General features: G+C 43.7%; 1 protein-coding gene across 2 annotated transcripts in view; it reads left to right on the top strand.

Moving 5' to 3' along the window:
- LOC106610765 (peroxidasin) overlaps positions 1 to 20302 on the top strand; it is an 83449-nt gene extending 63147 nt beyond the window's left edge. For both annotated transcript variants that reach the window (XM_014210306.3, XM_014210305.3), the window contains 7 exons: positions 121 to 617; positions 720 to 854; positions 1004 to 1212; positions 15173 to 15287; positions 15468 to 15600; positions 16613 to 16726; positions 17423 to 20302. In XM_014210306.3, the coding sequence (XP_014065781.1) occupies positions 121 to 617; positions 720 to 854; positions 1004 to 1212; positions 15173 to 15287; positions 15468 to 15600; positions 16613 to 16726; positions 17423 to 17593 (1374 nt within the window). In that variant the 3' untranslated portion in view covers positions 17594 to 20302. The remainder of the gene's footprint in view (positions 1 to 120; positions 618 to 719; positions 855 to 1003; positions 1213 to 15172; positions 15288 to 15467; positions 15601 to 16612; positions 16727 to 17422) is intronic.
- The last annotated feature ends 1008 nt before the right edge of the window (positions 20303 to 21310 follow it).

Genomic DNA, 21310 nt, shown 5'->3' with positions numbered 1-21310 from the left:
TCTAACATAGGGTTTTGTCAAAGGTCTTCAGATTGATGAAAAGTACTGTGTCTGTAAGTAATGAAAGGATTGTGTTGACTATAATATTGATGATGATGATGATTTCACCCCCTCCCTCAGGTCCTGGGTGATGCGGGGATGAAGCTGATTGGTGACTACTGCGGCTACAACCCCAACGTCAACGCCGGCATCCTCAACGCCTTCGCCACGGCCGCCTTCCGCTTCGGACACACCCTCATCAACCCCATCCTGTACCGGTTGGATGAGAACTTCCAGCCCATCCCCCAGGGCCACATCTCCCTGCACCGCGCCTTCTTCTCTCCCTTCCGCATTGTCAACGAAGGGGGCATCGACCCCCTGCTGCGGGGCCTGTTCGGCGTGGCGGGGAAGATGCGCGTGTCGACCCAGCTGTTGAACACGGAGCTGACGGAGAGGCTGTTCTCCATGGCCCACTCCGTGGCGCTGGACCTGGCCGCCATGAACATCCAGAGAGGAAGGGATCACGGGATACCACCTTACAACGACTACCGGACCTTCTGTAACCTGACCTCGGCACAGAGCTTTGATGACCTGAGGAATGAGATCAAGAACCCCCAAGTCAGGGAGAAGCTACAGAGGTATGTTAGCTATGAGGCTTTCAGGAAACTCACCCCTGGATAAATCAAGGTTAAATTACTGTATTACCTTATCAAAAACAATCTGTATTTTTCTCTCTCCAGGCTGTACGGCACTCCCCTGAACATCGACCTGTTCCCTGCTCTGATGGCTGAGGACCTGGTTCCTGGGAGCCGGCTGGGGCCCACCCTTATGTGTCTGCTGGCTGCCCAGTTCAAACGACTCAGAGACGGGGACAGGTGAGCTCACATCCCCTCAGCTACCAGTTCTAGTCAGATTATTTTTTTTCCTCCCTTTCAGAAGGACAAGATAGTTACAGAAGGGTAGCCTTTGTATTTATGGTGTGTTTACGGATAACTAGTGTAACCTTCCCTCCTGGTGCTACCAGGTTTTGGTATGAAAACCCAGGTGTGTTCACCCCGGCCCAGCTGACCCAGCTGAAGCAGGCGTCTCTGACAAGGGTGCTGTGTGACAACGGTGACAACATCACCCGTATCCAGCAGGACGTGTTCAACGTGGCAGAGCTGCCCCACGGATACGGCAGCTGTGATGACATCCCCAACATTGACCTGCGCATGTGGCAGGACTGCTGCGAAGGTGGGTCACATGGAATATAAAACACGTTATTCACATTGATGCTGTGTCTTGAAGGATTCCTTCTTCCCTAGATAGTCCACTACATTGTGTCATAGACATAAGCTGTGTTCAAATACTCATACTAACCGCACTACCATACTATTTGTGACGTGAATTGACTATATAGAATGCTTATTGGTCATAGTATGGATATACAGTTGAAGTCGGAAGTTTACATACACCTTAGCCAAATACATTTAAGCTCAGTTTTTCACAATTCCTGACATTTAATCCTAGTAAAAATTCCCTGCCTTAGGTTAGTTAGAATCACCACTTTATTTTAAGAATGTGAAATGTCAGAATAATAGTAGAGATAATGATTTATTTCAGCTTTTATTTCGTTCATCACATTCCCAGTGGGTCAGAAGTTTACATACACTCAATTAGTATTTGGTAGCATTGCCTTTAAATTGTTTAACTTGGGTCAAACGCTTCGGGTAGCTTTCCACAAGCTTCCCACAAATTGGGTGAATAAATTGGGTGAATTTTGGCCCATTCCTCCTGATAGAGCTAGTGTAACTGAGTCAGGTTTGTAGGCCTCCTTGCTCGCACATGCTTTTTCAGTTCTGCCCACACATTTTCTATATGATTGAGGTCAGGGCTTTATGATGGCCACTCCAATACCTTAACTTTGTTGTCCTTAAGCCATTTTGCCACAACTTTGGAAGTATGCTTTGGGTCATGGAACACCCATTTGCGACAAAGCTTTAACTTCCTGACTGATGTCTTGAGATGTTGCTTCAATATATCCACATAATTTTCCTCATGATGCCATCTATTTTGTGAAGTGCACCAGTCCCTCCTGCAGCAAAGCACCCCCACAACATGATGCTGCCACCCCCGTGCTTCACGGTTGGGATGGTGTTCTTCGGCTTGCAAGCCTCCCCCTTTTTCCTCCAAACATAACGATGGTCATTATGGCCAAAGAGTTTTATTTTTGTTTCATCAGACCAGAGGACATTTCTCCAAAAAGTACGATCTTTGTCCCCATGTGCAGATGCAAACCGTAGTCTGGCTTTTTATATGGCAGTTTTGGAGCAGTGGCTTCTTCCTTGCTGAGCGGCCTTTCAGGTTATGTCGATTTAGGACTCTTTTTACTGTGGATATAGATACTTATGTACCTGTTTCCTACAGCGTCTTCACAAGGTCCTTTGCTGTTGTTCCGGGATTGATTTTCAGTTTTCGCACCAAAGTACGTTCATCTTTAGGAGACAGAACGCGTCTCCTTCCTGAGCGGTATGACGGCTCCGTGGTCCCATGGTGTTTATACTTGCGTACTATTATTTGTACAGATGAACGTGGTAATTTCAGGCGTTTGGAAATTGCTCCTAAGGATGAACCAGACTTGTGGAGGTCTCCAATTTTGAGGTCTTGGCTGATTTCTTTAGATTTTCCCGTGATGTCAAGCAAAGAGGCACTGAGTTTGAAGGTAGGCCTTGAAATACATCCACAGGTACACCTCCAATTGACTCAAATGATGTCAATTAGCCTATCATATATTCCAAGCTGTTTAAAGGCACAGTCAACTTAGTGTATGTAAACTTCTGACCCACTGGAATTGTAATACAGTGAATTATAAGTGAAATAATCTGTCTGTAAACAATTGTTGGAAAAATTATTTGCGTCATGCAGAAAGTAGATGTCCTAACCGACTTGACAAAACTATAGTTTGTTAACAAGAAATTTGTGGGGTGGTTGAAAAACGAGTTTTAATGACTCCAACCTAAGTGTATGTAAACTTCCGACTTCAACTGTAGTTAGTATGCCAACAGTTCCCGGATGTCATACTAAATTCGCCAAAATATGAATTATACACGCAGAGGACACTTTTTCCGTACTTTAGGGCCCATAATGCAATTCTTCAGGAAATGGGTGTGGCTTCACATCATTTTCAAATTTTAAGAAAATGGTGGAAAATATGTAGCTGAAGTACAAGAGAGGGGATACAAATTAATTGCTTTAACTAATTATGACAAATGTTAAGAAGATGTTGAGCAATGTAGTAAAGTAATGCCTTTTCAAATAAGTTATCTTACACGTTATGTTAGTGTAACCGATGTGAAATGGCTAGTTAGTTAGCGGTGGTGGGCGCTAATAGCATTTCAATCGAGTGACGTCACTCGCTCTGAGACCTGAAGTAGTTGTTCCCCTTGCTCTGCAAGAGCAGCAGCTGTTGTGGCGTGATGGGTAACGATGCTTCGTGGGTGTCAGTTGGTGATGTGTGCAGAGGGTCCCTGGTTCAAGCCCAGGTTGGGGCGAGGAGAGGGAAGGAAGCTAGACTGTTACATTGGCTGACATTTTGTTAGGTATGCTGTCCTTATGAACCACATAGCATATCATTACAGCAGTATGTACCGGTATGTTGTTAGCTAACGTCAGTTGGCTACTTATGCATCAAACTTGCCAGTATATTAACTATAGGCTAACTGACAACCCAACTTTTATTTGATTTTCCCCTGTCATTCTTAGCTTAGCTAAATGGTATAGTCGTTGTGCATGCTCAATGGCCATTCGGGTGCTTTCGTAAATTTGCTCGATTTCAGAGCACTTTCGTCTGAGTGCACCAGAGCACAGAATAATGAATTTACGAGCACTCAAAACACCCGTTGAATATGGCCGGTGTCAGTAAACGTTGGCAAAAGGGTAATTAAAGTGTTGCCAGCAGCACAGTTACAGTCACCAACGCTATGGATAACATGAAAACTGCCTAACCAGCTCTGCTAGGGTGAGTAAAATGGTCAGAGTGGTTCATTTGTATCTGGAAGTAGCTAGCAAGCTAACCAGTGCGCGCTCCGACAGCGAAACGCTTGGAATTTACATACTGACAATCTGACAACGCTCTGAATTTACGAGCGCACTCTGGCTCTCCAGATTGAATTTAAGAACACACCCGAAGTCGTAAAATATCTAAGTAGTCATTTGTTATGCTAACTAGCTAGCAAGAGGTTGCATAGTGATAGGTTTGGTTTCTGAGCTTTTTATATTATTAATCATTAGGTATAATAGAGACATGAGGGGTGCCATAATGAAGCTTGGGAGAGGCTGAGTGCAGAGGAAAACGATCACATGTAGCAGTACTGATAAGGGGAGGAACCGTTTAAGGCCCATATCACTCAGCTCCCTGCGTAGCAATAATGATTCAATGTTTAGTGATAACGAGGAGACTCCACCGAAAGTGAGGTATATATACTACCACGGGTGAAACCATGTTTTTGTCTAATGCAGCTGTATTGACCCTCTGAGCAGAATAAACTTGGTTTAAATCTTTCATAGTATCCGTTGAGTTTGTACTCTGAAAATTAGAACCCAACGATAGCAACAGCATCAATTTCCGGTAGACAGGCGACGAGCTAGTAGGCTCAACTGAAAGGATACTGTTAGTTTACAGTATACTTCAATTAACTAATAGTATATGGTATATTTAGTATATACTCATTAAGTATGTAGTATACAGTATGTTAGTATGGGTATTCGAACACAGCTCTAGTGTATTGTCTTTCTATGTGGCTTTGTTCCAATGTAGCGATCGGTGGGAGTTGGGGGTCTCTGGGCTTGGTTGTGTTGATGCTGTGTTACACACTTGTGGACTGTGGCTGTGGTACAAACCTCTTCAGTCAACTTCCTCAAACCTCTTCAGTCAACTTCCATGGAATGATTTTTCGAACTTCCTGCTTCCATCTTGCATACAAATAAAGAACGCTACCAAGACTGGTACTCAGGGTTACACAGTGTCAATGTTCGAACGTTTAGTTCTGTGGAATGTGTAGTCAGAAGCAGCAGGACCAGGGTCCAGTTTTCTGTCATGTTGTGCTAACATTCGATTAGGAGGCACCTGACTGGGCTTTGTGTGTAATCATTGGTCAGTACCCCACAGTGTTTTAAACAGCATTTACAAAAGTTTGACTTTGTGCGTTTGTCTGACAGTGCTATCTGTATGACTGCTGTCATGTGAAAACATCAAAGCAAGATAAGATAGTGAAGAGATGAAATAATGAACATGTCTTCAGGCTTCATCTTCTCACAGTGAAAATGGGCATTGACTAGCTAGATTGGGTCCCCAGTTGTGGCTGTATAGGGCAGGGCTTGGATATCCTTTGAATTGATTAGTGGCTCAAATGTACCTTTGATCAACATTAGAGTAAATGCAATGGGTTATTTAGCTGATTTTGGTAGTATGTTTGTCTTGAGAGATGAAGAGAATCTGCTACCTCTTCTGTTGTACCCTATACCACCTGACCCCAGAACTGCTGTTACATTGCCAGGATTTTTAAGAGACATTACCGTGTGATTGTAGGGGCTAGAGATTATATTGAGAGTTAAAGCCCTGATGTTGTTCATTCTATCCCAGGATTCCATTTACTAACCCAGCAGGATACTATGGGATGACAGTTGGTACACGTTTGAGAGCCTTCAGTGGGAGTTTGTCTCGCTTCATCCACATTGTTTGGTTAACGTGTCGTCAGATGTACGAGCAGCGCAGCCAATCCACCAATTTACTGAATTTGCCAAAGCATGCGGTAGTAGTGTCTGGGGTGCAGAAGAGGTTTTCATATTTGGAAGGCAGCTGAATGTTCCCTCCAACAAACCCCTGAGTGGATGACTCTGAGCCTCTTATTCTGGGTGGCTGGGTGAGAATACAGGACTTCTGTGAGCAGTAGGCTATTACACATAATAAGCTATTTACTCCCTACTGTGAGGCACACTCCAGTCGCCGTGCATTTTCCATTGGATCATTTGAATGTGTTGGATGAAAGCATGAGTTGCACTGAGTTAAAAAAACATTTGTATTCAGGTGGATACTGTGGCGTGCTGGTCCTGTGTGGCTCAGTTGTTAAAGCATGGCACTTGCAATGCCAGGGTTGTTGGTTCAATTCCCACAGGGGACACGTACACAAAATGTATCCACTCACTACTGGAAATTGCTCTGGAAAAGAGCGTCTGCTAAATGACAAACATTTTAAATGTGGGGGATGTTTCACCTCACTCTTCCTCCACCCTTTGGTAAATCACATTTTATTGGTCACAGGCGCCGAATACCGTAAGTGCTTATTCACGAGCCCATTCCCATTAATGTGGAGTTAAAAAGTAAGAAAATATTTGCAAAAAAAATAAAATAAGGAAATAGTAACGCAATAAAAGAACAATAGCGAGGCTAGATACAAGGAGAACCAATACAGAGTCAATTTGCAGGGGTACCAGGTAGTTGAGGTAAATGAGGTAATAGAGCATGTACATGTAGGTAGGAGCAAAAGGGACTAGGCAATCAGGATAGATAATAAGCACAGTATGAAGTGTGTGTGTGTGTGTGTGTGTGTGTGTGTGTGTGTGTGTGTGTGTGTGTGTGTGTGTGTGTGTGTGTGTGTGTGTGTGTGTGTGTGTGTGTGTGTGTGTGTGGCATCAATATGTGTGCGTGTGTGTGTGTGTTTTGTGTGTGTGAGCGTATGTAGTGAGTGTGTGTTTGTGTGTGTGTGTGGCATCAATATGTGTGTGTTTTGTGTGTGTTTGTGAGCGTGTGTGGTGTGTGTGTGTGTGTGTGTGTGTGTGTGTGTGTGTGGCGCCAATATGTGTGTGTGTGTGTGTTTTGTGTGTGTTAGCGTGTGTGTGTGTCTTTTGGAGTGTCAGTGTTGTATCTGTGAGTGTGTGGGTAGAGTCTAGTGAGTGTGCATTGAGTCAGTGCAAAAAAACAACACCCTTTTTTTTTTACAAAATGGGGTCAATGTAAATAGTCCAGGTAGCCATTTGATTAACTGCTCAGCAGTCTTATGGCTTGCGGGTGGAAGCTGTTAGGAAGCCTTTTAGTCCCAAACTCCAGTACCGCTTGCCGTGCGGTAGGAGAGAGAGCAGTCTATGACTTGGATGGCTGGAGTCTTCCTCTAACACCGCCTGGTGTAGAGGTCCAGGATGGCAGGGAGTTCGGCCCTAGTGATCTACACTATATATACAAAATAATGTGTACATTCGGCTATTTTAGGCACACCCGTTGCTCACATGTGTATAAAATCGAGCACACAGCCATGAAATCTCCATAGACAAACATTGGCAGTAGAATGGCCTCACTGAAGAGCTCAGTGACATTCAACATGGCACCGTCATAGGATGCAACCTTTCCAACAAATCAGTTCGTCAAATTTTTGCCCTGCTAGAGCTGCCCAGGTCAACTGTAAGTGCTGTTATTGTGAAGTGGAAACGTCAAGGAGCAACAACGGCTCAGCCGTGAAGTGGTAAGACACACAAGCTCACAGAACGGGACTGGCAAGTGCTAAAAATCGTCTGTCCTCGGTTGCAACACTCACTACTGAGTTCCAAACTGCCTCTGGAAGCAACGTCAGCACAACACCTGTTTGTCTGAAGCTTAATGAAATGGGTTTCCATGGCCAAGCAGCCGCATACAAGCTTAAGATCACCATGTGCAATGCCAAGCGTCGGCTGGAGTGGTGTAAAGCTTGCCGCCATTGGACTCTGGAGCAGTGAAAATCACGCTTCACCATCTGGCAGTCCGACGGATGAATCTGGGTTTGGCGGATGCCAGGAGAACGCTACCTGCCCGAATATATAGTGCCAACTGTAAAATTTGGTGGAGGAGGAATAATGGTCTGTGGCTGTTTTTCATGGTTAGGGCTAGGCCTCTTAGTTCCAGTGAAGGGAAATCTTAACGCTACAGCATACAATGCAATTCTAGACGATTCTGTGCTTCCAACTTTGTGGCGACAGTTTGGGAAAGGTCCTTTCCTGTTACAGCATGACAATGGCCTCGTGCACAAATGGAGGTCCACACAGAAATGGTTTGTCGAGATCGGTGTGGAAGAACTTGACTGGCCTGCACAGAGCCCTGACCTCAACTCCATCGAACACCTTTGGGATGAATTGGAACGAGCGAGGCCTAATCACCCAACATCAGTGCCAGACCTCACTAATGCTCTTGTGGCTGAATAGAAGAAAGTACCCCGCAGCAATGTTCCAACATCTAGTGGAAAGCCTTCCAAGAAGAGTGGAGGCTGTTATAGCAGCAAAGGGGGGACCAACTTCATATTAATGCCCATGATTTTGGAATGAGATGTTTGACGAGCAGGTGTCCACATACTTTTGGGCATGTAGTGTACTGGGCTGTACTGCACTACCCTCTATAGCGCCTTGCGGCCAGATGCCGAGCAGTTGCCTTACCAAGCAGTGATAAAGCCAGTCAAGATGCAGCTGTAGAACCTTTTGAGGATCTGAGGGCCCATGAAAAAGCTTTTCCTCCTGAGGGGAGTCGTGCCCTCTTCACGAATGTGTTGATGTGTTGGACCATGATAGGTCCTTAGTGATGTGGACACCAAAGAACTTGAAGCTCTCTACCCGCTCCACTACAGCACCATCGATTTGAATGGAGGCGCGTTTGGCCCTCCGTTTCTTGTAGTCCAAGATCAGCTCCTTTGTCGCCCCCGTTGAGGGAGAGGTTGTTGTCTCTGACCTCTTCCCTTTAGGCTGTCTCATCGTCCTCAGTGATCAGGCCTACTACCGTGTTGTCATCGGCAAACTTAATGATGCTGTTGGAATCGTGTGTGAACAGGGAGTACAGGAGGGACTAAGCACGTACCCCTGAAGGGCCCCGTATATATACGGTCAGTGTGGCGGAAGTGTTGTTGCCTACCCTCACCATCTGGGGGCAGGATCCAATTGCAGAGAGAGTTGTTTATTCCCAGAGTCCTTAGCTTAGTGATGAGATTGGAGGTCAGTATGATGTTGAACGCTGAGCTGTAGTCAATGAACAGCATTCTCATGTACAGTGCATTCAGAAAGTATTCAGACACCTTGACTTTTTCCACATTTTGTTTATGTTACAGCCTTATTCTAAAAGGGATTAAATGTATTTTCCCCTCATTAATCTACACACAATACCCCATGATGACAAAGCAAAAACTGTTTTTTAGAATTTGCAAACGTGTAAAAAATAAAAACTGAAATATCACATTTACATAAGTATTCAGACCCTTTACTCAGTACTTTGTTGAAGCACCTTTGGCAACGATTACAGCCTCCAGTCTTCTTGAGTTTGACACAACAATCTTGGCACGCCTGTATTTGGGGAGTTGACCCCATTCGTCTCTCTAAATCCTCTCAAACTCTGTCAGGTTGGATGGGGAGTGTCACTGCACAGCTATTTTCAGTTCTCTCCAGAGATGTTCGAGCGGGTTCAAGTCTGGGCTTTGGCTGGGCCACTCAAGGACATTCAAAGACTTATCCCAAAGCCACCCCTGTGTTGTCTTGGCTGTGTGCTTAAGGTTGTTGTCCTGTTGGAAGGTGAACTTTCTTTCCTCCAGACGTGACGCTTGGCATTCAGGCCAAAGAGTTCAATCAGACCAGAGAATCTTGTTTCTCATGGTCTGAGAGTCTTTATGTGCCTTTTGGCAAACTCCAAGCGGGCTGTCATGTGCCTTTTATGGAGGAGTGGCTTCCGTCTGGCCACTCTACCATAAAGGCCTGATTGGTGGAAGGCTGCAGAGATGGTTGATCTTCTGGGAGCTTCTCCCATCTCCACAGAGAACTCTGGAGCTCTGGGTTCTTGGTCACCTCTCTGACCAAGGCCCTTGTCCCCTGATTGCTCAGTTTTGCTGGGTGACCAGCTCTAGGAAGAGTCTTGGTGGTTCCAAACTTCTTCCATTTAAGAATGATGGAGGCCACTGTGTTCTTGGGGACCTTCAATGTTGCACAAATGTTTTGGTAGCCTTCCCCGGATATGTGCCTCGACACAATCCTGTCTCGGAGCTCTACAGACAATTCCTTCGACCTCATGGCTTGGTTTTTGCTCTGACATGCCCTGTCAACTGTGGGACGTCATATAGACAGGTGTGTGCTTTTCCAAATCATGTCCAATCAATTGAATTTACCACTGGTGGACCACAATCAAGATGTCGAATCATCAAGGATGATCAATGGAAACAGGATGGACCTGAGCTCAATTTCGAGTCTCATAGCAAAGGGTCTGAATACTTATGTAAATAAGGTATTTCTGTTTTTTTTATTTTAAGAAATTTGCACAACAACAAAAAAGGCCCTCCCCCAAAAAAGGTCCTCAGTCCAGCTTTCAACTTACTCTTGAAAATTGTAATAGTAGAATGCACAAGGTGCAATTTCAAATTTGGGTAGTGCATCATCAGTTGTCCTCTTGTCAGTCATTGCATACCTTAGAGAGCTACAGTATAACTTGTCAGAAATGTCCAGATCTTCTGTCAGCTAACGTTTTTTTGCTAGGTTTTTTAGCCCATAGATTTTGTTGTAATGTTTGAGTCACTCAAATATCATATGAATACAAATTAAACATGGCAAAATGTATAGAATTACAAGAAAATGAGCTTTAAAACTGCAACATTTTCTCTGCACCCCATGACAAAATATGTAGAATTGCAGGAAATAAGGGGATGTTCCCCAATGCTGGAAGGAGGGCCTGAGTGAAAAAGTTCTGGAACCACTGCAATAGAGATTGCGTCATTTGTGGATCTGTTGGGGCGAATTGGAGTGGGTCCAGGATTTCTGGGATGATGGTATTAATGTGATCCATGACTAGCCAAAAAGCATTTCATGGCTACAATCGGCAGGCAGCCTAGTGGTTAGAGCGTTGGACTAGTAACTGAAAGGTTGCAAGATCAAATCCCTGAACTGACAAGGTACAAATCTGTTTTTCTACCCCTGAACAAGGCAGTGTTCATTGAAAATAGTAATTTGTTCTTAACTGACTTGCCTAGTTAAATAACCATTTTTTAAAAATGTGAGTGCTATGGGGCGGTAGTCATTAAGACAGGTGTTCTTGTGCACAGGGACTATGGTGGTTTGCTTGAAATATGTACACTGTAATATGGTAATTCATCAAGTAATACTGAAATGAACAAATGTCAGAAATCAAGTCAAGAATGCCATTATGACTGTATCAAAATCAGCAATGGACAACAGGGAACTAGTTTAATCAGTCCTTGCTATGAGCTCAGATAATTCCCCTTGAGAATTTAAGAGCCAGACCTAATGATTTTGGGATTAAATATATGACTCTGGTTTAATAAAGGGCTCTCTGTGTCTCTTATCCTTAGATTATTGTTTTCCTTTCTTCTCTTGGATCTGACCCTGGATTCATTTAGCCTTCACCAATGAACATGGGAAAAGACAAGTTACTTAACAGTGAATAGCCTGTCAGTGGAGAGGGTCAGACTTGGATAGGGTCAGAGGAGAAGAGGACAGAGTAAATACATTTTCACAATAAGCACTTGTCTTTCAAATACATTGCTACAGTTGTTAGTTTGCTAACTAGTGAATTTTTTGCCATATTATCATAGACATGGTATAATTGTAATTGTAAGTCGCTCTGGATAAGAGCGTCTGCTAAATGACTTAAATGTAAAATGTAAATGTAAATAATTCAAAAGACCTCTAAACAAGACATGGTATCAAGAACAAGATACAACTAACTGAAACAAGCCACCTATGATTCCCCACATGGCAGCTTCCTGTCATTGTTGCTAGCAATCTGATCTTTATCATAATAATGTTTTGTCACTCATTTTGTGGCACAGAGTCTACGTGGATTACTCGACACGCAGCCAGAGTCAGTAGCCGCAGCATCGCCCAACATCTAAATCTAAACAGATTGGCTAGTGAAACACACACTTGGCACTCTGATTGGACCAGCAAACTGTCAATCAGCACAGGATCTGGTGCAACGCAAACGTCAAATTGTAGGGAGAGAGGATTGCCATAATAAATAAATATGCAGCTCCAAAACAATTTGGTGATCAAGAATATTAACTGTTTACTCTGCAAGCCCACCAGCAATGGGGCAACAATTGCTAGCTTTAGCCTACTGGTCTTTTGGTATGTAACAATTTCTTGAAATTGATTATTTACTTATGAAGCTTGCATTTGGAATTTGTTATTAAAATGAATTATTACTTTGATGAAGATGCACCATAGGCGCGGCTCTTCACTTGCGCTCTCCAAACTCACGCCAGTGGAGTTATTTTTTGATTTTGTTGAAATGTTTGATATTGCTTTCACACGTTTAACCTCTCTGGTATTATTGGGACGCTAGCGTCCCACCTCGACAACAGCCAGTGAAATAGCAGGGCGCCAAATTCAAACAGAAATCCCATAATTAAAATTCCTCAAACATACAAGTATTATACACCATTTTAAAGATAGACTTCTTGTTAATCCAACCACAGTGTCCGATTTCAAAAAGGCTTTACGGCGAAAGCACACCATGCGATTATGTTAGGACAGCGCCTAGCCACAAGAAACCATACAGACATTTTACAGCCAAGGAGAGGACTCACAAAAGTCAGAAATAGCGATTAAATGAATCACTAACCTTTGATGATCTTCATCTGGTGGCACTCCCAGGACTCCATGTTACACAATAAATGTTCGTTTTGTTCAATAAAGTCCCTCTTTATGTCCAAAAACCAAGGTTTAAATTGGCGCGTTATGTTCAGTAATGCATTGCCTCAAATAACATCCGGGGAAATTGCAGAGAGCCAAATCAAATTACAGAAATACTCATCATAAACATTGATGAAAGATACAAGTGTTATTTATACATAGGATTAAAGAAACTTCTTGTTAATCCAGCCACTGTGTCAGATTTCAAAAAGGCTTTACGGCGAAAGCACACCGTGCGATTATGTTAGGACAGCGCCTAGCCACAAAACACCATACAGACATTTTCCAGCCAAGGAGAAGACTCACAAAAGTCAGAAATAGTGATTAAATTAATCACTTACCTTTGATGATCTTCATCTGGTGGCACTCCCAGGACTCCATGTTACACAATAAATGTTCATTTTGTTCCATAATGTCCCTCTTTATGTCCAAAAACCTCCGTTTTGTTGGTGCGTTTAGTTCAGTAATCCAAAGGCACAAAGCGCGCTCTCAACATTCAGACGAAAAGTGCCTGAAACAATGCCTAAAGACTGGCCACATGTAGAAGAAGCCATAGAGATTGTGAACTAGGTCTTAAGTCTTTGTATGGTGGATAGGCTTTCAATGGAAAAACAGCCTTTCAAAATAATAGTACTTCCTGGATGGATTCTCCTCAGGCCTTTGCCTGCCATATCAGTTCTGTTATACTCACAGACATTATTTTAACAGTTTTGGAAACTTTAGAGTGTTTTCTATCCAAATCTACCAATTATATGCATATCCTAGCTTCTGGGCCTGAGCAGCAGGCAGTTTAATTTGGGCATGCTTTTCATCCAAAATTCCGAATGCTGCCCCCTACCCTAGTGAAGTTAAATGCATAGGCCCTATGTGGTACATCTATATTATATATAATACTACAGTAATTGCTATCGTGTCATCATTCCATCCCCGTACCGTTTATTGCAACATGTAGACTTTTCTGTTTCATGTTTGATAGGTCTACAATACATTTTCATTTAGCCAACCATTTGTTACCCTGCTCTGAGTGGGCGCGATGTTTATAGTGCACATGAACATTCGCTAGACTCATGAGGTAGAAGTTCTGTTTATTTAATTAAATGTCAAATTTCCTTTATTCATATTTCCCGGATTATGTCGGAGTTCCATGTGTCTGTGTCCTATGTTCTAGACGATTTTGCTATAGTAGCCCCCGCGCCTCAGTGCGTATAGAAATAGGCTACGAGTCAGAACGTTGAACAAGAGAAAATTATTGTTCCACGTATGCACGGTGTTGAAATATCATTAGCACTCATTAAGTCTGATTGAAGACAAATGTACCAATGTAACAATGGATGTGGAAATGGCCTTTTAAATTATAGAATCAGTTTATTCGTTGTAATTGTATGGTCCTGGGGGCCAAAGTAAGGCTGTATACTCTCCCCCTTCACCTGTGTCCGTTCAGATAGGACAGGTTAAGCCTGACACAGAGGGTATTTATTTTGGGCTATTGCCCGTGTATATCTGTGAATATTTGGTAAATCTACTTGTATATTTTGTATAATATGACACTTTCACCATTGGATCACCAAGACCTGGAAATAAATCTACACTCTGAGCACATCAACCTGCCCTGCCTTCTGCTGATTACAGGCCCTTACCACTGCTACAAGGTCTATATTTTACAATTACATAGGCTAATTCAGCTAATAAAAATGGCTGTCTGGTAGCCTCAATAAGTAGACAAAGATTTGTATTTGAAGTCATTACATGTATAGTTTTTTTTTTACTGGACTTGAAAACTTCTGACTGAACTTGACTTGCTGTTAGAATGCACGACTTGGACTTGACTCCAGTCTTGACCTGTTCTACTTGGGACTCGACTTGAGACTCAGACCTTGTCCCACCTCTGTGGCCTTCTACCCCTGCGATGCGAACTTAACAATTTTGTGACTTTGTCAGGCAACCCGTCTATAAGGTGTGTATGTGTTTTAGGGCTGGTGAGACGAGTGTATTATCTGTTCTGGGACCTGTCAGAATGGCCGTGTGTGGGAGGGTGGCCTCTCATTAGCCCTGCTCTCAGATCAGCTCTTTGAAGTGTGATGAAAGGGGACTGGCAGATGAAGTTTACATTTACATTACAGTCATTTAGCAGACGCTCTTATCCAGAGCGACTTACAGTAGTGAATGCATACATTTCATTTCATGCTTTTTTTTTGTTGTACTGGCCCCCCGTGGGAATCAAACCCACAACCCTGTCGTTGCACACACCATGCTCTACCAACTGAGCCACAGGGAAGAAGTGGTGTGTATTCAGGGAAGATCCCCCACCTACCACCCACCACACTGTACTAAGGTGTGAGTGAGAGACTATAAGCAGAGACACTTCAGCTACCACCCTTACCAGCATCAGTGATCACATCACAGCTAAGACTGCACAGTGCATGGGCCCTGGACTTTAACTCATTGGTCTTTATGCAATCTGAGTTTCCTGATATGCCCCGTTGTCTAAATTGTGAGTTGTTGTACCCCCCCTCAGACTGCAGGACCAAGGGTCAGTTCAACGCCCTGTCCTACCATTTCAGAGGGCGCAGGTCAGTGGATCAGAGCTCTGCAGAGAAGAAGCCTGCCAACAGCATACAGCAGAACATCAGGTAACTACTAATGCTACTTGTTTGGTACCTTGTCGTTCGCTGACTACATTAAGTTCCTTGAATGTGATAACCATTCTGCGTCATAGCTAACAACTGTGGTGATTTAAACCATTATAACTTACAAAGTTATGCTATAATAAGGTTGTGCTGAATTTTGGGATGTGTTTTCTTACATTCCAGCCCAGCTGAAGACGCTCCTGAAAATCTTGTGAATGTCACTCTCACCTCACAACAAAGCACTGAACCCTCGCTGAATGACTTCCAAGACTTTGTCGTAGACATGCAGAAGACAATCACAAGTTTACGAAAGCAGGTGAGAGCAGTTGTATACTGCACACAGGCTACATCAGCTGGGTTTGTTCGTCACGACTTGAGTGTTACCCCAATTTCATTCTGGCTGCTCAGCACACATTCAAATAGCAACAACGGGTATTTTTGGGACAGTGATTTGAGTACTTATTTCCCTCCTTCCTTTACACTGCAAGTCCAGACATGTTCAGCTCAGGCTCTTACAGGTAGAACCCATACAGAACCGTGTAGAATCCAGACACTGTTCCAATATTATTATTAACCTATTTTCAATATCCCCAGATTGAACGTGATATGCAGCCTGAGGGTAGATGATCATATAGCATGTAGCACACTGGGGTGGGATTGATGGGAACTAACGGTGCTGTAGGCTAACATGGCTTTGATTAAGTCTTCAGCGGTATAGATGATTTAAACAGACTGGGCCCTGAGTCCCAGCCTTGGCCCCTCTGTGTGCTGCCTAGGTCTTTCAATGCTAAGGGAGGGGTATTCATTGTAAGTCGATGGTTAAATACATCTAGGTTGTTCGCGTGACTCGTATTACAGGAAAGACGTGGGCTGTGTGTGTGTGTACATATGTGTGTTTGTGCTTTGTGTGGCGCTCTAATCTTCAGTTAGCAGAGAAAGATGGCATCACGGGCCTCATGGGGTGCATTATTAAAGCAGTAAGGCCAGAGGAGGTGTGGTATATGGCCAATATAGCACGGCTAAGGGCTCTTATTAGGGATGACGCAATGCGGAGTGCCTGGACACAGCCTTTAGCCGTGGTATATTGTCCATATATCAAAAACCCCTGAGGAGCCTTATTGCTATTATTAACTGGTTACCAACATAATTGGATCAGTAAAACTAAATGTTTTGTTATAGCCGTGGTATACCGTCTGATATACCATGGCTTTCAGCCAATCAGAATTCAGGACTCAAACCACCTAGTTTATAAAAAAGTCTAACCTGGCTCTCCATACCTCCTTTTCTTCATCTCCATTTACCCCTCCTGTCCCTGTCTGTCTGTGCAGATTAAACGACTAGAAGCTCGTCTGAGTAAGACAGACTGCACTGATGCGGAGGGTCGTGAGCGATCGGACGGAGAGAGGTGGAAGATTGATCCATGTTCCACATGCGAGTGCAAGGTATGCACACACACACACACACACACACACACACACACACACACACACACACACACACACACACACACACACCACACACGCACACACACACACACACACACACACACATATGTGTCTATACAGACCACACACGCAAGTGCACACTACACACAGACTTGCACAACCACAGTCTATTCACCACCCACTCCTCAACAGGCACACAGTGCGATGTGTACAGTATATTCACTTTTCACATTCACACCCAGTTTATCAGGCCTGTTTGCCATTAGGGGCCTCTTCCCACAGCTTTTTACACTGCCCAGAGTTGGGCTAGCTGATTAGATTGACAGTGCCAGCACCACTCCGCTCAGCACCATGCCAGTGCCAGAATCCACCTGTCCTGTCCCGTTCTTTACGAAAGCCATTGGCCAGCATTACCATTGGCCATTGGCCAGCATTACATCCTCTCTCTCTACCTTTTGGCATTACCAACCTTCTGGCACGGCAGACCCATGTACAGTATGTCACCTTTCTGCTTGACCAACTCATTTAATCTCTTTATCTCCATGACTCTCTCGTCTCTCACTGTTCTAACTGTTGGCAGAGGGGAAGGTCTCTCATGCCAAACCTGACGGTCCCCCTCTCTATTTCTCTCCCTCTTTCCCTCACTCTCTCTCCCTCTCTCTCTTTTTTTCTTCCCCCACTCCCTCACTCCAGGGTGCCCAGGTGACGTGTTTGGTGAAGTCGTGTCCGCCGGTGGAGTGCCAGAGGCCTGTGAAGCTAAAAGGAGCATGCTGCCCCGTGTGTCACAACCAGGGAGAGGGAGTGGCCAGCAACAGCCATACCCAGACAGGGAAACAGGCACCGGGTAGCCACCAGCATGTATAACGTTTCAGGGGCCACAGTGTATACACACAGAGGGAGAGACCCTGACGGTGTGCTTACTTTACAGCCACCTGCACCCAATTGCCTCGTTTTTATTTTTTTGAATTTTTTTACAAAAATCATTATTATTTTTTTTTCATTGATTTTGATTGTCATGTCTCCATGGCCAACTAACTGCTGGAGGCTTGGTTTCAAATCCACTGGCAACGGGAGAGCAGTCACTATTAATCTGCTTCCTTCTGGAACGATGAATGGCTGGATGAATAAATGGATGGATGGACAGATGGACAACCCCCCTTCCTGGCCCGGGGCCTCCCAAACAGGGCCTCTCTGATCTGAAGTGTTACCCCACCACTGCATTTGAAGGCCCCACAAAACGCCTGAAAAAAATGTGTGGTGTGAAGAGGAGGGAATGGCACTGCAGCCGCGCAGGAAGGGGAAGTAGGTTGGCCATGTTGTCTCACAAAGCTTTCTCAGGTTAGAGATGCCGGAAAAAAACTGGTGCTATTTGTCCCCTTTATCTTAATGATTTAGTCACTAAAAACTTCAAAGTATTGTTTTTTTTTTTTTTTTTTTTTAACAATATACAAAGCAACATATACACTCATTATGTGCCTTCTCATCTTTAAAAAAAAATCGCATTTGAGATAACCTTTTTTTATTTGCTCGAAATACATTTTATGTACAAAATTACTTCCGCTTTTACAAAATGTTTATGGTGCTCTATAACATATTCTAAATACCGGTATGTATTTCTCCCTTTTGTATCACCTACTCACATATGAAGATAATGTGAAGCCCTACAAAAACTTGTGTAATGCAAAGATGTCTACTGATTATTACCTTGTTATCGCATCTGTCTCCAATGGCAACTGTTGGTGAACTAAATAACATCTGGTATTTAGATATGTTATCTCCTCAAGGCCATGTCAACACTTTTATCAACTTGAGGGATGTTGGTTGGAACTGGGGCTTGGGGTTGGGTTTGAGGCGGGATGTTCTCTTTTGGCCTAACCACTTCTTACTGGAAGGCATAATGCATTTTTATCTCTCAAGATCTAATGCTTTTTTCACGCTACCATGTTGTAAAAGCAGCGAAAAGCCATTTGTTACCACTGTAGAGATGTAGTCGTTTTTGTCCCGACGTTTTCAGTTCGCCTACTCCCTCAGTGCCTACTGCAAACCTACCACAGCAGTATTCTCAGTCTTACCCCTAGTTATCCCCTCTACCCCTCTGTCCAGCATTAACCCATACTCAAACGTAGACATTGTAGAACTGCAGCCATACCACTTTACTTTAACTATCTGGTGCTCTCATAACCGAACCCACAGCTTTTCAGCTCCAGTTTACAGAAGGACGCTCACTTACATGCATTCCTTTCCCATTCCCAAGCACTCAGTCAATATGATGTTGTAACCATTCTCCTCTGTGTGCTGGAGAGTGTGTGTGTGTGTGTGTGTGTGTGTGTGTGTGTGTGTGTGTGTGTGTGTGTGTGTGTGTGTGTGTGTGTGTGTGTGTGTGTGTGTGTGTGTGTGTGACCAATCATCCGTTTTTTCTGACGGCTCCTCGGAGCGTCTCTTTAGCGTTAACGCACGCTGGTGATAAACCTCGCCTGGCTCTCATCTCTGAGGATCCTGGGAGACGATGGAGATGGAGGTGACGTCATTTGGCCGGGTGTGCGAGGCGCAGACTTTGACCTCTCTGACCCCCACTCCTATCTAATGGAAGCCAGATGGGAGGGGAGGGGGAAGGATGAGGATGCCAATCAAATATCTGGCACTGCTTTATTTCTGGAGGCTGTCTATTGTTAGTAATCAGCCAACAGAGTGTGTCCCGTTGACAGACACACACACACACACACACACACACACACACACACACACACACACACACACACACACACACACACACAGGCCCAAATACCAGTCACTCAGCCCCTTGTGCTGATCCACTCTGCTCAAACAGTGATTCATAGTTATCTTCTGCATTATCTTTGTGTTGTCATGGTGATGTGCTCAGAATGTTCCAGAAATCAGATACAGTATGTACAGTATGCTGGAGGTGTTTGGGGTTTCTCCAAGAATGTCAAAGCAATCGTGATGGTGGTGGAGCCGCATAGCAATGTTGGCACATTGGTATCAAACCACATGGATATTTCCTGCTTTTGTGTTGTCGACCTATACAGTTTCATCTTCTTCAGTGTTTAACCTTTTCTTTTCTCTTCCCTGTCATCTCCTTTGCGGTACCTTTGTTTTTACTCCTGCTCCAGTGTGTGTGTGTGTGTGTGTGTGTGTGTGTGTGTGTGTGTGTGTGTGTGTGTGTGTGTGTGTGTGTGTGTGTCTGTACTGTGTGTGTGTGTGTGTGTGTGTGTGTGTGTGTGTGTGTGTGTGTGTGTGTGTGTGTGTGTGTGTGTGTGTGAATGTGTATGCATGAACTCACCGGGTTTGGCTCCCCCTTTTTATTTTCATTCTAACTCCTCATCTTAGTGGTCTCTCTTTTGTTCCCCAAACCCACCACTGTCAACGGAATGCACTGCTCTCAAGACTGAACATGCTTTACCTACACTGTCCCAAACGTCAGTGGTCAAAGTGGATACCTATCTGACAATTGTATTGTAAGTTTGCCAAAGAATTGTTTGCACTGTAATGTATGCCTCTCTACAACAATAATAAATAAAAAAAATAGGCCACATTTGAAATACACAACCACAATGTTTGTTTCTGGCCTGTTATTTCCCGAGTGGATGCTGCTTCTCCCTTTAGATATGTTTCCAAACCGTCTCCGTATGGGTAAACATGTACAATACCTCATGTAAAGAAGATTGATAATCGAGTCGTATGTCTTAAAACAGATGTGACCTAACTCAGTTTTTCCACAATGCTAGCAATTCTGTACTGTTCAACTGTATACAGCCATTCCTCATGGTCTGTTGTGATATGGATTTTAGACTTGAATGGAGAACAAAAGTAAGTCATGTTTAATGAATACTTGTTGTCGTGGAAACCCTATCCCCTGTGTGACTAAGGGAAATCTGTCTGTGGGTATCTGTGTTGTGGAGTTAAACAGACCCAGATGTACTGTGGGTTTACTAGTTGGAGAATGGCTGTGCTTCATTTCATTTCTCTCTAGATTTGGTCTGTAGAATGATAGAATTGTTCTGTTTTGGTACCTACCAATGTCTTTGGTTACCTCATCTATAGGGACAGTTATTTTCCCTGACCATCTTTACTCTTGTGTGGGAACGAACAATGCCTTTTGATACCTGATGTAATTATAGATTTAGTCACATCCTCATTGTAAATTGTTCCCCCTCCCTTTGTGTGGTGCACAGATGTGGTGTTTTCAGGATGGGAAATGAGTGTTGTTAACAGACCAACATGCATCAGAAAGCTTTGTTAACCAAACAGGAGACAGCTGGTGTTTACTGAATGATGTCTCTTCCGTTGATCATCAAACATTAGTACTGTTATGCATCATCATCATGCCATGGGTGCTTTTTGAATGTTTTTGTGAGGAAAAGTCTGTCTCAGATGTACCTCGGGTAAAAAAAAGAACGGAATCTTTTCAACCAAAGTGTTCACTTGAAAGGACTTTTATTTTCAAGTAGGATGTCTGATGCAATGATTTATTGTAGCTCTTGCAAAGATATCCCAAACATTGTCTCTGGATTATGTCTTCAGCAGTCTGTCCCTGGATTACCTTCAACATTTAACCTAATT

Source organism: Salmo salar, chromosome 09, assembly GCF_965601325.2.
Source record: "Salmo salar chromosome 09, fSalSal1, whole genome shotgun sequence".
NCBI lineage: Eukaryota > Metazoa > Chordata > Actinopteri > Salmoniformes > Salmonidae > Salmo > Salmo salar.
The sequence above is the reverse complement of the archived record's forward strand: the minus strand, read 5'-3'. Positions and strand labels throughout refer to the sequence as shown.